Source organism: Lycium barbarum, chromosome 2, assembly GCF_019175385.1.
Source record: "Lycium barbarum isolate Lr01 chromosome 2, ASM1917538v2, whole genome shotgun sequence".
Classification (NCBI taxonomy): Eukaryota; Viridiplantae; Streptophyta; class Magnoliopsida; order Solanales; family Solanaceae; genus Lycium; species Lycium barbarum.
In genome coordinates this window covers 129337457-129352098 of record NC_083338.1, presented here as the reverse complement: position 1 = coordinate 129352098, position 14642 = coordinate 129337457, and the positions used below count along the sequence as shown (strand labels likewise).

General features: G+C 36.4%; 1 protein-coding gene and 1 pseudogene across 1 annotated transcript; one reads left to right on the top strand and one right to left on the bottom strand.

Annotated features, from left to right (window-relative positions):
* Window positions 1-204: 204 nt before the first annotated feature.
* LOC132627203 (pentatricopeptide repeat-containing protein At1g43980, mitochondrial) lies at window positions 205-5610 on the bottom strand. Its single transcript, XM_060342399.1, has 2 exons — window positions 2702-5610; window positions 205-1278 (listed from the first exon to the last, which is right to left on the bottom strand). Exon 1 carries the CDS (start codon window positions 5331-5333, stop codon window positions 3405-3407), a length of 1929 nt encoding a protein of 642 aa, XP_060198382.1. The 5' UTR covers window positions 5334-5610; the 3' UTR covers window positions 205-1278; window positions 2702-3404.
* Window positions 5611-10912: 5302 nt separating this feature from the next.
* On the top strand, window positions 10913-13004 carry LOC132628898 (amino acid permease 6-like; annotated as a pseudogene).
* Window positions 13005-14642: the final 1638 nt, after the last annotated feature.

Here is a 14642-nt window from a genome sequence, read left to right as displayed (position 1 = left end):
TATTTTTTTTTCCCCAGAGAGGCGGAGGGGAACCCAAACCGGCTTGTGGATATTGACGCATGTTTTTTCTGATAATCAGTATAGATGTTCTCGAATTTCTTATTTGGACTTGTTTCCAAAAAAAAAAAAAAAAACCATTTTTCCTGTACTTTTCTCAAGCATTCCGATTTACTAGTGTGGGACTATTTAGAACTAGTGTGGGACTACATAGAAAAAGAAGACCATGCCCTACTTGCCCACATAGTTTTGTGTCGAAAGAAGGTTTGCGTAATATCTAAAATCGCAAGGGAGGTATCTATTACTAATTGAAAATTTTCAACTAAAATATGCATAATTCTAAGTTCTTTTTTCTTTAAACCAACAACCCCTAGCTTTATAACTCAACCAAAAAGTAATTATGTTACTTTTCCAATCCTAGAATATGTTAGCAGTTCAAAGAATTCAACAAACATAGCAAAATTTGACAAAGACTCAATCTTTTCTGATAACCAAAGAACATACAAGAAAACCAGCTCTCAAGAATTCCAGTTCATCCAAATATTTTGTTCTGCAGCTATATATCAGAATCTATGGCAGGAAAACAAACATTTATAAATACGGCTCATGGCACATATTCTTAACATAGTGAATTCACAACCGGCCATATCCCTATGGTTTCATAACAGCATTTCCAGAAGAAGCTTCAGAATGATCTAGGGCCCAACCACCTAGCTTTAAGTTTTCCAAAGATGACGAGTATTCATATCCAGTTGAATGTACGTAGAAGGTTATTGTACGTTATGCAATAATCGTGTTTTTTTCAAATGAAAAATATCGTACTCCAATATAGGCATGGACAAAAGAAAAGAAAAGTACAAAGAGACATTAAACTTTAGGGGTTCGACATGAATTTTGCACAGGTTCTCTGAAGGTCTCAACTGTCCTCCTCTAGACCTCTTCGATATTATCAATGTTCTTTTTTGCCTTTCCAACTTAGAGTTCTATACATTTCACATTACATCTACAAAAGAGGCATAATTTCTAGCCAAAAGTAAGTTCAAATTAAACAGTATTTAATAAGATAACTTATTCCAAGAGGTGGACAGCAAGTACAACAACTATATTTGACCTCTTTTGTCCGCTTTTTCCATGTCCTTCGAAATAGATCTTTCAGGTCATAAAAAATTTGATCGGAGATAGGAGGATAACAAACTTAAGAAGAAGAAGCTACCGATAATAGAAAGCAGTTTTCATCCAGATCCTTTTGGCGGTTAAATGGAGAACTGGAAATTTCTGTACCTGAGAAAATGAAGTATCAAATTCAACTTTCTTGCACAGTTATCACCCGTCATCAAGAATGAACACTTCTATAGGCTTCTAAGTACAAAGAAGAGAAGAAGAATTAATCACAAAAGAAAAAACACCATAAACAGGCTCATCGTGCTCTACTTCAATTATTTTCAAAATCAAAATTACTGATAAAAAGTAAATCTTGATTTAGGGCACATTCTAAGTCTATTTTTCTAACATTGTCAATATACATATGCATAATGATGTCAATCTATGTTGCTCGGACTCTCCAAAAATGATGCCGCACCCGTGTCGGATCCTTAAAATATGCACTACTTTCAGAGGATCCGACACGCACCCGTGTCCATTTTTTAAGGGAAATTCAGGGAATCACACAGGATGGTTTTAGTTATCTTCTTCCTGTATGTGAAAATCAGGGAATCACACCGGATGGTGTTTTCTGAAGGGTTCCAATTGGGAGTGAGAAGAAAAAGATGAAAGGAGGAGTAGATACTAAAATCTAGTCAGTGTAATCATACTATAGTGAGATAACAGAGGAGGAGGGTAAAAGTGTGGCGTGGAAGAATGTTTGGGGTGCTAAAGCACCATGGAACGTATTTTCGTTTCACATGTGCTGTAAAGGAGCAATATTGGCAACGTGATAATCTTATGTATAGAAGGAGACTTGTAGTGAGTTAGTGTCATTTGTGGAAAGAAAGTGGGGAGGAGCACTGACCACGTTTTGTTGCATTGCAAATTCACTAAACAGCTATGAAATGTCACGTGTTCATCGTTCAATGTTGGACGGGCTTCACCAAGGATAGTGGAGGAGGCAATTACGAGTTGGAAGGCGTATGGAAGGCTATATGGAGAATATGCAGCTCCAATTTTTTTTAGTATAGTGTAGAAGGAAAGAGAAAACTGTTCCATCATAATGAGAGAGATAAAAGTCTTCATTTAGTCTTTTGGTGTAAAGTGAAGATCCCTACTTGCACAGATCATTGGGATAACTCGTTAGCCAAGTGTGATTGAGCCACTCATTCTCGTTGTACATTATTCTTTAAATCATCTCCGTGTGGTTTTAATGGAAATTTCTGAATTCTGATCTATCAAAGAATGATTATCATAAAGGTAAAGAATGAGAAAGGCGGCAAACTAACATAGAAAATAAACACTCAACTATTATATTTTGAGAAGGAAACATATTTGTATATTAATAATAAACTACAAAAGAGGTGTCTAGTCCCCCATTATTAAAGTGAAAGAAAGGGAACAAACTCCTAATCCTTTGTCTTCTCACAAGGTTTCTAATACATCAAAAATAGATTCAAGATCTTCTAAAAACTCTTGTTTACGCCCAAAATAGTGGACACTCAGTTATTTCTAAACATGCTAGCTTCATAGGTTAGAGAGAGATAAGATTCTAGATTACCTTTTAATCTTCCAGTTCCCAGCATCTCTCACCCTTCAAACTCTATCATGAGGCATCCAAGACATGGAGAGGTTAATCAGTAATATCCGCTACTTGACAATCACTGTTCTATAAAGATGTTCGTGGCTTGATTAAGACACATAAAACTGCTCTAGCTGAAAGAATGATCTCATATTGATGAAGTGAATACCTCTCTAATGGGCCAAAATAAAACAGCTGGGTAGCTTAAGTTTCGAAATATAGGTTTTTGTCGGATGCAACATTCTGAGCTCTATGGAATTGCTCCAATTCTGCATTCTGAAACAAAGAGAGTATCCTTTTACCCTTAATGGGTCCCCATTGTATACATGTGGAAATTTGAAGTTTGGAAAAGCTTGTATCCGTTTTGGTGCAATGAAAGATACAATCTTATACCACATCATTGCAAATTGCCACATGATATATCTCTCCATCTTTATCCACGTCAGTTTAACTTGATTCATCAAGATGTCAAAGCAAAAGTGCTTCCCTAGTTTCAAAGTCATGCAAAACCTTCTTTTATACTCACTTATTATCTCTAGATTTGCTTAAAGACAAAGATGAATCAGATTCAGACCTTGAATGCACTTAAAGCGAACCCACACATCAACAGTGAAGCTTTGCCCACTGTTTAAGAATCAATATCAAATTTAGCTTTTTCATCAGAGCTACCATACTCATCCGTTTAGCAGCTATTACTCCCAGTTGCAACTGCCAGGCATAAATCTTTATCCCGTGTGTCCTTCATCAGTAGCCTCAATGTTGAATAGATACCTATGTCCTTACTGCCACAACTAAGAATTTGGTTTGCTTGGAACGTGATTACACAGTTGCGTACACTAATCCAGCTGTAACTAGTTATTCTCTTTTCAATTCTCTCTTTCATCTCCTTCCTGACCCGAACAAGGCTCTCCCATCTTCCCCTGGACTCGTATACTTGCGCTAGCACCAAATAAGGCAGAGATGATTCTGGTGCTAACTCCATTATCTTCCCTGCAACCTTTTCAGTTTCTTTCAAGTCCCCATAAATATCACAAGCAAGAAGTATCGATTCCCATATTTCACTGTTGGGCTCATGAGGCATATTTTGTAATACATCTCCGGCTTCTTTAAGTTTACCAGCTCTGGTCATCATGTCCACAACACAAGTGTAGTGCTCAATGCCAGGTCTAACTCCATATTCCTCTTCCATTGATGAAAATATAGCTATACCTTCATCAACAAAACCACCATAACTGCAAGCTAACAGAACAGCGGTCAACGTTATTCGATCGGGTTGACCGCCGACTTCAAGTAGTTCATAATAAAGGCTGAGTGATTTAGTAGGTTCACCATTGATAGCCAGCCCAAAGATCATGGTGTTCCACGATATTAAATCTCTTGTCAGTAGGTCACTGATAATATTTGAGGCTGAATCAATCAATCCATGTTTAGAATACATATCTACAAGTGAAGTGGAAACAATTGGATCTAATACAAAGCCTAACTTGATGACCAAAGAATGAGCTTGAATCCCCATATCCACAGGGAAGGCTGTAGCACAGCTAAGAATGCAACTAAGTGTAAACTCCGTAGGTCTAATATTCTCCCTCAAAGTTAGGACAAATAAACGCAAGGCATTTTCTTCTAAACTGTTCAGAGCATAGCTCGAAATCATCGAATTGCACAAAGCTGTGTCCCAAATATTTGAATCTTCGAATATCCGAACTGAATCTTCAATTCTGTTGCAGTTAGAAAACAAATCAATTGCTGCACTTGAAACAATCGTGTTGCACAAAAACCCCATCTTTATGCAAAGACATAAAATTTGCTTACCCTTCTCCAAACTGCGCAAGTTAGAACAGCCAATAAGCGCAGATGACATTGTAAACTCATCCGGCAAATATCTACAAGCCCTCATCAAACAGAAATAAGACAGAGCTGTATCTTCATACCCTGATTTACAACAGCTCGAAATCAACGAGTTCCATGAAATAACATCGACCGTCTCCATGGCTAAAAATACACCAGTAGCATAATCCACTAACCCAACCTTTCCATACATATCAATCAGTGTATTCCCAACTACCACATTAGACAAATCCACACCATTCCTTAACATATTTCCATGTATTTCCTTACCATGGAAAGCAAACTCAACATACGAAATCAATATCGAAAAACTATATCCACTAGGCCTAATACCATACTTTTGCATTTCCAAGAAAACACCCAAAGCATTCTCAAACAACCCATACAAACCATACCCCGAAATCATCGAATTCCAACTCACAACATCTCTCTCAGGCATTTCATCAAACAGGTTTCGTGCACTATGCAAATCACAAAACTTCACAAGCACTTTCAGGCACATATTCCATGACACAACATTCTTGTTGGGTATTTCATTAAATACTTTTAAAGCATCATTTTTTGCTCCAACTTTGCTATACAAATCAAGACAACAATTACCAAGAAAGGTATTCTTGTTAAAACCAAGTTTTATTAATTTCCCATGAAGTATTTGCAAAGAATTCGATGAATTTCTAAATAAGGGACACTGAGTTATGAGGCGAGAATAAAATGAAAATGAATGTGTGTGGTATTTGTAAGCTCTTTGTATAAAAGGGTACATACGAGTGATATATTCCTAACAAACATGACAATGCTCACAAATAACGTTCAGTGTAGCTTTAATATTTGGTCTGGTAGATTCTTGGTTAGAATATTCTTCCATGTCTGAGAACTTTAGATATTCATAGGGCGAAACAGTAAACATTCCCTCCATTGTAGTTTAAGGATGTCTGAAAGAAAATAAAAATGAATTTAAACTTATAGTATTTCCTCTTTGTTATTTGTGGTTTAACCCTTATTTGCACAAAACGGGATTTTCTGTATGAATGAAAAATAAAGGTTATTTAACCCACTTAAGACAAATAATCAAACCACAAAAATAATAATGTGTTTCAACCCTATCAAACTGCTTAATCTGATCATTTATAGTTAACAATCAAACCACTCGAATAGAAGGGTTGTTCACCAAATTCAATTTGCACTTTTTCTCTCAAATATTCTTTTTCTCATTATACATGAGATACACGTGCAATGCAAGTATCCAAATACTAGTAGTAATTAATTAATAAATAGGATGATAATGGGTCACCTCACCTTGGCGTATGCCTCGGTAAGGTTGAAAATTTTTAGTAGCGAGGAAGAAGAAGTAAAAATACAAATGACATGATTAATTGGATGAGTGTTCTAGAAAAATTAAGCCGTTGAAGTGATTAGTGGATAACGGACCATTCATGGCAGTTAAAAGCTTTTTCTAAATCTATTTGAGAATCATTGCTCCCTGCTTTCGTTTAGATTTTCATAGTGAGTGTAAAGCTTCTTGTTCTATGATAGTGTTATCAGTAGCCCTACGTCCTGGAAGGAAGCTAGATTGAGTGGGACCGATATGTTTATGTTGCAGAGGGCGAATACAATTAAATATAATGTTGGTAATGATCTTAGATATGGTGGTACAAAGGCTTATAGACATGTATTGGGTAATATTTACAGGGTTTTTAACCTTAGGAATTAAGGTGATATAGGTGGTATTGATGTCTTCGGGAATTTTAGAATTAGTAAAAGCGTTATGACAAACTTGCGTAACTGCAGACTGCATACCATTCTAGTGTTAATTTGAAACAAAATTGGGTGTAAGCCATCCAGCCCAGGAGCTTTCAGAGGCTTGAACGACATAATGGTGTCGTAAACTCCGAGTTTGTCAGCGGCAATTGATAATGGTAGGTTGATCTTCTAAGGTGAGATATTGTGGAAATGTTGTAAGAGTTTGTGTAGGACAATGTTACATCTCGGAAAATTTTCCGTTCATGCACAGTGAATAGACTGACGAAGGGCACGACGTATACGATGTTTTGATAAGTAAGAAATAATATTTGATGATTCTAAATGAGATTTCAAAGACATGTGAGGTAGGATACGGAAGATGTTAAGGAAGGCAAACCATATGTTGTGTTTTGGAAAGATTTACGAGTATCGAATTAATGATGGCTTAATGAAGTTTTGGAGAAGAGTTATAATGTCCCTTAGATTGTTAATGAAGTATTAAATAAGTGTTAAGAAGGTTGTATAAGGATTGGAAATCAAGCGAAGCAACGAGGACAACTTCGGAAAAGCTGTGAGGTACACGGCCACCTTATACGGACCGTATAAGGGTCCGTATAACCCAATAGAAGGGATGTTTTCCATGGCAATGAACCACGGACACTTATACAGACCGTACATGGTTATAAGGACCGTATAAGTGGTCTGTATAATGCCCGACAGACTGATTTAGTTGCAAGTATAAATACATGTTCCCACTTTTATTTTCTCATTCTTTCCACTTCTTCATCTCTCTCAAGAGTTCTAGAGGATTCTAAATATTTCATCAACACAAATTCAAGACAAATCAAAGGTTCATATCATAAATCCAAGAGAATCAAGTGCAAAAAACTCACTAGGGTTCATCCAAGACAAGAAATCTCTTTGGAAGTGGAACTAGGGTTTTGCTCAAGTGAAGTGTTTCCACCTAAAGCTCATTCTCATACTATCAAAGGTAAGTTTTATGATCATTCCATGTTGTTTAAAGTATTGAGGGGTTGAAAGACTTGGATTATGGAAGAAGATGGAAAATGGGTTACGAAATATGAGATTAGTGGCAATTGTGAGTAGTAGATTAATCTGAATCATGATTCTTGATATATTGTGATTGTAATTACGTTATGAATGATGTTGAGAGCATGAGAGAAATATTAGGTGAGAATGAATGTAATGTTGTATTATGGTCATGATTATGGATGACCTTGAGAGGAAATTGTGGGGATTTGATAATGATGAATTTGATGAAAGTTATTGATGGCGATATTACGAATGTTATTATTGACGTTTGGGAGTTGATATATGATATGGAGAAAGTAATAGAAACAAAGGAAATGCCGCCCAATTTTCTCTAGCTTTAGTAAGCACATTCATATAATCGATTAGCTAATGTTAATGCGAATTCTTTTGAAGGTAGAAACGTGAGCATTGAAGGAGAACAATCAAGCGATGGAATTGTTAAACGAAAGAGGTATGTAAGGCTAATCCCTTCTTTCTAAGGCATGATTCTTATGACATGATATTCCCTATCTTTTCGTGATTTTCCTACGTATCAGAAATTATGAGTCTATGATTATAAAGAGCTTCATACAAGATAAAGAAAAGAGATATGTTACGAGTATGACAATACTGATGATGAATCTAAGTCTAGAAGTCTTAAGGCTCAGGATATGACATTCCTACGAAGCTAATGATCCTTATATGATTCCTATGATATTATTTTCCCTACCTCTCCATGACTTTCTTATATTCTGGAAACTAAGAGTCTATGTTCGTGAATAGCCATATGAGATAAAGATAAGAGATACATTATGAGCACGATAATGAAGATGATGATCTTAAATCTAAGGATTCTAGAGTTCATGACATGATGTTTCCACAAAGCTAATGATGTTAACTACGATCCATTGATGTTGTTTATTGTATGCACTCACCTTATATGCTAATTCCTTTAAGGTGAGGCAGAATTCTCATGAATGCTCCATAATGGAATCGGGGGTTCACGACCTTATATCACCCCGATAAAGTATAGTTGTCTTTGAGTTCTAATGTATATTTTATGATAAGTGTATAATGACGTTAAGCTTATGGTATGCCTATGCAATGCATGAAAATGTTAAGTTCCTGATAAGTACATGACGATGCGATTCCACCGTGCCTATATGGCCGGGCATGTCACCGCGAAGGCGGGCTGCATACGATTTCATGCATGCATTATGATGAGTACATGATGATGATATTACACCGCGCCTATATGGTCGGCCAGACACCGCTAAGGCGGGCAGCGTACACACCATATCCAGATGGCATGGGCAGACACCACTAGTGGGCGGCATGAGATGTTTATCCCAAACGCGGATTAATGATTATCACACCATACCTATATGGTCGGGCAGTTTATACATATATGCATACACAATAACGACGACGATGCTAATAGTGATAACGATAATGACGACGACGTTAATAATGATAATGATAATGATGACGATGATAATAGTGATGACGCTAAAGATGTTTATGGGTTTTTATGTATATGTGCCTATGTATGACTATTATGAAACTTCGAGCTTATATGGCCGGGTAGAATATATATATATATATATATACGATGATGCGCGCGCACCACTGCAGTTGGGTACGGATACCACTGAACCTTGGTAGGGCCGGGTACGGATATCACTAAGCCTTGGTAGGGCCAGGCACGTATAACACCAGACATTATTATAGCTGGGTACGTAAGACACCGAACCTATATAATCGGGTACGATACTACTATGTATTTAAATGTATGAAAAGCCCGGAAGACGCGTATGTGATATTGTCGAGCCACTACGTGGCCGAATACGGATAATGTTTAATGTGTATGAGCAGATACATTACTATGATATGCATATATATGATACGATGAGGTATGGGCTATGATGATACATGTACTATGATTACATATGATATAGGCATGAAAGGTATCCACCCTTAAGAGTTACGCAGGTTATATCTTCATCTTATGTATTATGATTTCTCTATTATGTTCATTTCATTCATGCCTTACATACTCAGTACAATATTCGTACTGACGTTCGTTTTCTTTGGACGCTGTGTTCATGCCCACAGGTAGACAGGGAGGCGACCTAGATTTATAGAAGCCGATAAGCAGACTTTTGAGAGCACTCCATTATTCCGGAGGTGCCATTGATTTACTGTTTTGTGTACATATATGTTTTGGGCACGACGGGGTCCTGTCCCGTCCATATGTCTAGTACTCTAGTAGAGGCTCGTAGATACGTATGTGTGGGTAGTATGGTCTCACAATTTTCCACGTGTATATATGTATTATGTGGATAGCCAAAGGGCTTACGTATATAAAGGTAAATATGTTCCCAATGAAAATGTTTTTTCCTATGAATGGAAGTGTGAGATTAAAGAATGTACGCTTAATGAGTATGATGAGTAATAGAATGAGCGGTGCTCGGTGGTTAGCCCCCGGTACCCATCATGGCCCCTAGTCGGGTCGTGACAGACAAGATATAAGTTGAGTGGAGTAGAGTTCGTCAAGGTGGGTAATACTAATATTTCGAATATTGTCTGAATAAAAAATTCAGTTCCCGACGGGGTCATGAAGGAATAGTTTATGTGACCTCCAAAACATGGACCCCAATCATAAAAATAGTTTACGTGAAGGAATGTTATTCCAGTAAGTGACGTTTTTAGGGAATCAAGTAAGAGCCTGTTTGGATGGGCTTAATATAAGCCAAAAAGAAATAAGTTGGGGTAGGCTAACTTTTTTTTTTTTTGGCTTATAAGCTATTTTCGGCTTATAAGCTGCTTTAGATAAGCTAAGCCAAATGGGCTCAATTATTTTTTTGGACTTATTTTATGCACAAAATGACTTTAAGCTGGTCAGTCAAACACTCAAAAAAACTGAAAACAATTAATAAGCAACTTAAGCAACGGGGTCCGGAGGTGCCATCCAAACGGACTCTAAGTGCATCTAAGTAATTTCCAATATTAAGCCAAGAGTTCTAGAATAACATTACTCTTATTAATTTATTTATTTATATTTTTGACGCTGAATATTGTAGTAAGACTTCAAGTAGCAGCTTAGTCGTAATGGAATGGTTAACAAAGCACGTCCATAAAAGGACTTGTGCTACTCACGGCCGTCATCAAGCACATACCCAATTGGATTGGGATTTGCTATTTTCCATAGGAGAAAATATGTTTATTTTTGGAATTTAACTTCTATCCCAATTACTAATTCTAATCCTTAACCAAATAGGAAAAAAGTTTATAGATGATGTTATATAAAGGGTTCCATAGCGGATTGAGCTCCTCTCCATTTCTCTTCTCTCTATTTTCCCCAAGTTCTAGCTTGGAATAGGGACACATGGCATAGATTAAAATTAATAGCTAAGATTTAATTTACTAAAGTAAGGCCCCAACCATGATTTAGATAATTAATAACTTGTCCATAAATCATGGTTGAAGCCTTACTTTAATAAATTAAATCTTAGTCATTAATTTTAACTCATGTGATGTGTCCCTAATCTAAGCTAGAACTTGGGGAAAATGAAGAAAAGAGAAATGGAGAGGAGAGTATGAGTACTACATCAAACCTAGACACATAAATAAGACTCTTGTTACAAGACACAAATTAACTTGGAAAAACACTTTGAATATGGCACCTGAGAGTTTCAGAAGAAAACCACATACGTGCCAACAGAGCTAGAAAGTGGAGACGTTCAAGAAAACTTTGATGATGACGGACGCGAGAAAAGAACAGAAACTTTGTTGACTGCAAGTGCACATATTATTACTGTTGTGATTGGTTCTGGAGTGCTTTCTCTAGCATGGGCAATAGCAAAATTAGGATGGGTGGCTGGTCCTGTTGTTCTCTTTGCTTTTTCTTTCATCACTTAATTACTTCACTTCTACATTTCTTGCCTACTGTTACCGTTCTCCAGGCCCTATTTCCAGCAAGAGAAACTACACTTACATGGACGTTGTCCGTCTCACTTAGGAGGTGTGAAGGTGACACTCTGTGGAATTGTGCAATATGCTAACCTCGTCAGAGTTACCATTGGATACACAATAACAACATCTATTAGTATGGTGGCTGTAAAGAAGTTGAATTGTTTTCACAAAAATGGCCACGAAGCTAGCTGCTCAATTGAGAGCTACCCATATATGATCATATTTGTAGTGATTCAAATAATTCTTAGCCAAATACCAAACTTCCACAAGCTCTCATGGCTGTCAATTCTTGCTGCTGCTATATCTTTTGCTTATGCTTCAATTGGTCTTGGACTCTCCATAGCCAAAGCTGTAGGTGTGGGGAACCGTGTGACGACAAACCTAACAGGGGTGGTAGTTGGGGTGGATATTGTATCTGGATCAGAGAAAGTATGGAGAAGCTTTAGCGATTGGAGATATTGCATGTATGCTTATTCCACCGTTCTCATTGAATTACAGGACACATTGAGATCATCAACTCCAGAAAGCAAGGTAATGAAGAGAGCATCACTACCGGGAGTTTCCACCACAACCTTGATCTGTATACTATATGGTACCATTGGCTATGCAACCTTTGGAAACAAAGCTCCAGGAAATTTCCTCACTGGTTTTGGTTTCTATGAACCCTTTTGGCTAATTGACTTGGACAACGTCTGCATTGCCATCCACCTTATCGGAGCTTACCAGGTGTTCTGCCAACCTTCATATAGGTTTGTGGAGGCTTGATGCAGCCAGCGATGGCCAGACAGCAAATTCATCAACTCTGAACGCTGTGCAAGTTACCTGCTGTGGCGCTAATTACAACCTCAACTTGTTCAGGTTGGTGTCAGGGGCGGAGCCAGTAAGGGCCAAGGGGTTTCATCCAAACCCACTTCGGCGAAAAATTACACTGTATATATAAGGTGAACTTATTTTTTATGTATATATAATAGACATTGAACCCCTTGGCTTCTTCGTTCGTCTGCTTCTTTATGTTTTTGAACCCCCTTTGTTAGAATCCTGGTTCCGCCACTGATTGGTGTGGAGAACAGCATATGTTGTAGTGACAGCCGTGATTTCCATGATATTCCCCTTCTTCAATGACTTCTTGGGTTTGATCGGGGCAGCATCCTTCTATCCATTAACCATCTACTTCCCAATAGAGATGCATATTGCCCAGAGAAAGTTACTAAAGTATTCTTTCACGTGGGTATGGCTGAAAATACTGAGCTGGACTTGCCTCATCGTATCACTTGTTGCAGCTGCCGGATCTATCAAGGATCTTGCCACTGATGTCAAGCATTAACAAGCCTTTCTCAACTCAACAATAAGTTCTCACAACTTTTCAAATTTAATATGTAATGTTTTCACTAACAAGTGTAACCCAAGCTGATTGGCTATATGTTATTCTTACAGATTTAATACAGCACGCTTTTTTAAGGACAACACAGCTTAGTTCATGTCAAATCATTTGAAAGATAGATTATCATTGCGGTTCATTTATGTAATGTTTTCAATTAGAAATTCTGTATGCTTGGCTGTCTCTGAAATTTAGTTTTGGGTTACTTTCTAGCTGGAGACTGCTGTTCCATCAAATAATTTGAATACTGTTGCTCCCCTGGTGACTCTTAGTTTTGAGACACAAGCTGTTGTATCCCTTGCAGTTTAGCTTTAGATGCTTAAATCATCATGATATTATCCCTGTGGAGTTGGTTCCCCCCGGATGGTGTATCTGTTATGTTTTAGTTTTGTCTGATGAAATAAGTATGCCTTCTCTACTCTTAGCTACGTTCACATATAATTGTGTCTAATTGCCTAAATTAACTTAACTTGATATCTCAGAGGATAGAGTTAGAACACGGTCAATAGGCTGGCATAAGCTGTTTAGGCTGGACACGTGCTTCGCACGTTTATATTATGCGTTTGAGTTATTAGGAAAGTTTTATGATTAAAATTTAATTGGGTACATTCTAAATGTATATAGAGTAGTTATAAACAAACATTTGAAGTATTTACATTTTTTTATTAGTTTATTAAGGTTAGAATATTTTAAAAATATCTATAAAATTTTGAATGATGTAGAAGTAATGATAAGGCAACTTATTTAGTATATAAATCCTTATATATTGGTGTGTCTTCTGCTACTTAAGTTACTTTTATCATGATCAAAATTTTTGTTGCAAATATTAATAATGACATTGGTGTTAATATTGCATTTTTAGAAATTATCTTGATAGCACATAAGTCATCATATACTCAGACGGTGCCAACTCTCTTTAATTACTTTGCAATAGAGTAATTGAATTCAACAAACTCCGATTCGAGTCATCGACCAATACTTCAAAAGGTTTTAACTAACTTAATGTCTCCTATAAATTATAGAATTACTATTCTAAAATACTTAATTTACAAAGGAGTATTATCTTTTATGCATATGAATTCTATATGAAAATACATTTGCAAACACATGTAATTGATGTACAAAGATAATCATGTATAACTTTCATACTATATGATCATTATCTATTAAGCAATATTTTCACATCTTTGTGCAATAATATTTGAGGAAACCGAAATGATAAATTCTTCTTATAAGTATTTATCAGATTCTTGTAATAGCGGCTGAACATGAAAAGCACTATTAAATTTATGTGTCTAATTGTCAATCCAGATACAATATAAATTGTATGTGTTCATTTCTATAAGCTCTAGAACTTATCAAAATGAGAATTTAGGAACTTATCAAAATGAGAATTTAGAATCAAAACATAAGTACAAAAATAAGCGAATGAATGTAGTCACGATCTTAATAGGTGTACACCACGCCTTGCACATATTCTTGACATATTAAAATCTGCATCATATATATAAATTTCAAATGAGGTTCACCTTTATCCTCATTGTACATGCAGCTTAGGATGTTCTTCATTAGAAAATTACAATATATTAATTAATGTGCTAATTACAATAAATAGCAACAATGGACATATATAGTCATTGTTTTGCAAAAATCTAAAAAAAAACTATGGAGATGATGGTGCCTAAACAGCTTTGGAACTTGTACTTCCTTTTTTTTTTTTAAATAAATAAAACATCCATGAAGTCCGCTTAGTGACAATTTAATTTTAAAAAAAAATGGTACCTAAACACACTTGCGTAGGCAAAATGAGAATCATTTCTTCCCTAAATAAAGGATGAGAGTTTAACTGATATTATTACCACATATCTTGTCTAAATGATGAAACTAACATTATCATCTTGTAAATAATTGGACGAATAGCTGCTATTTTTTCCTTTGGGTTTGGCT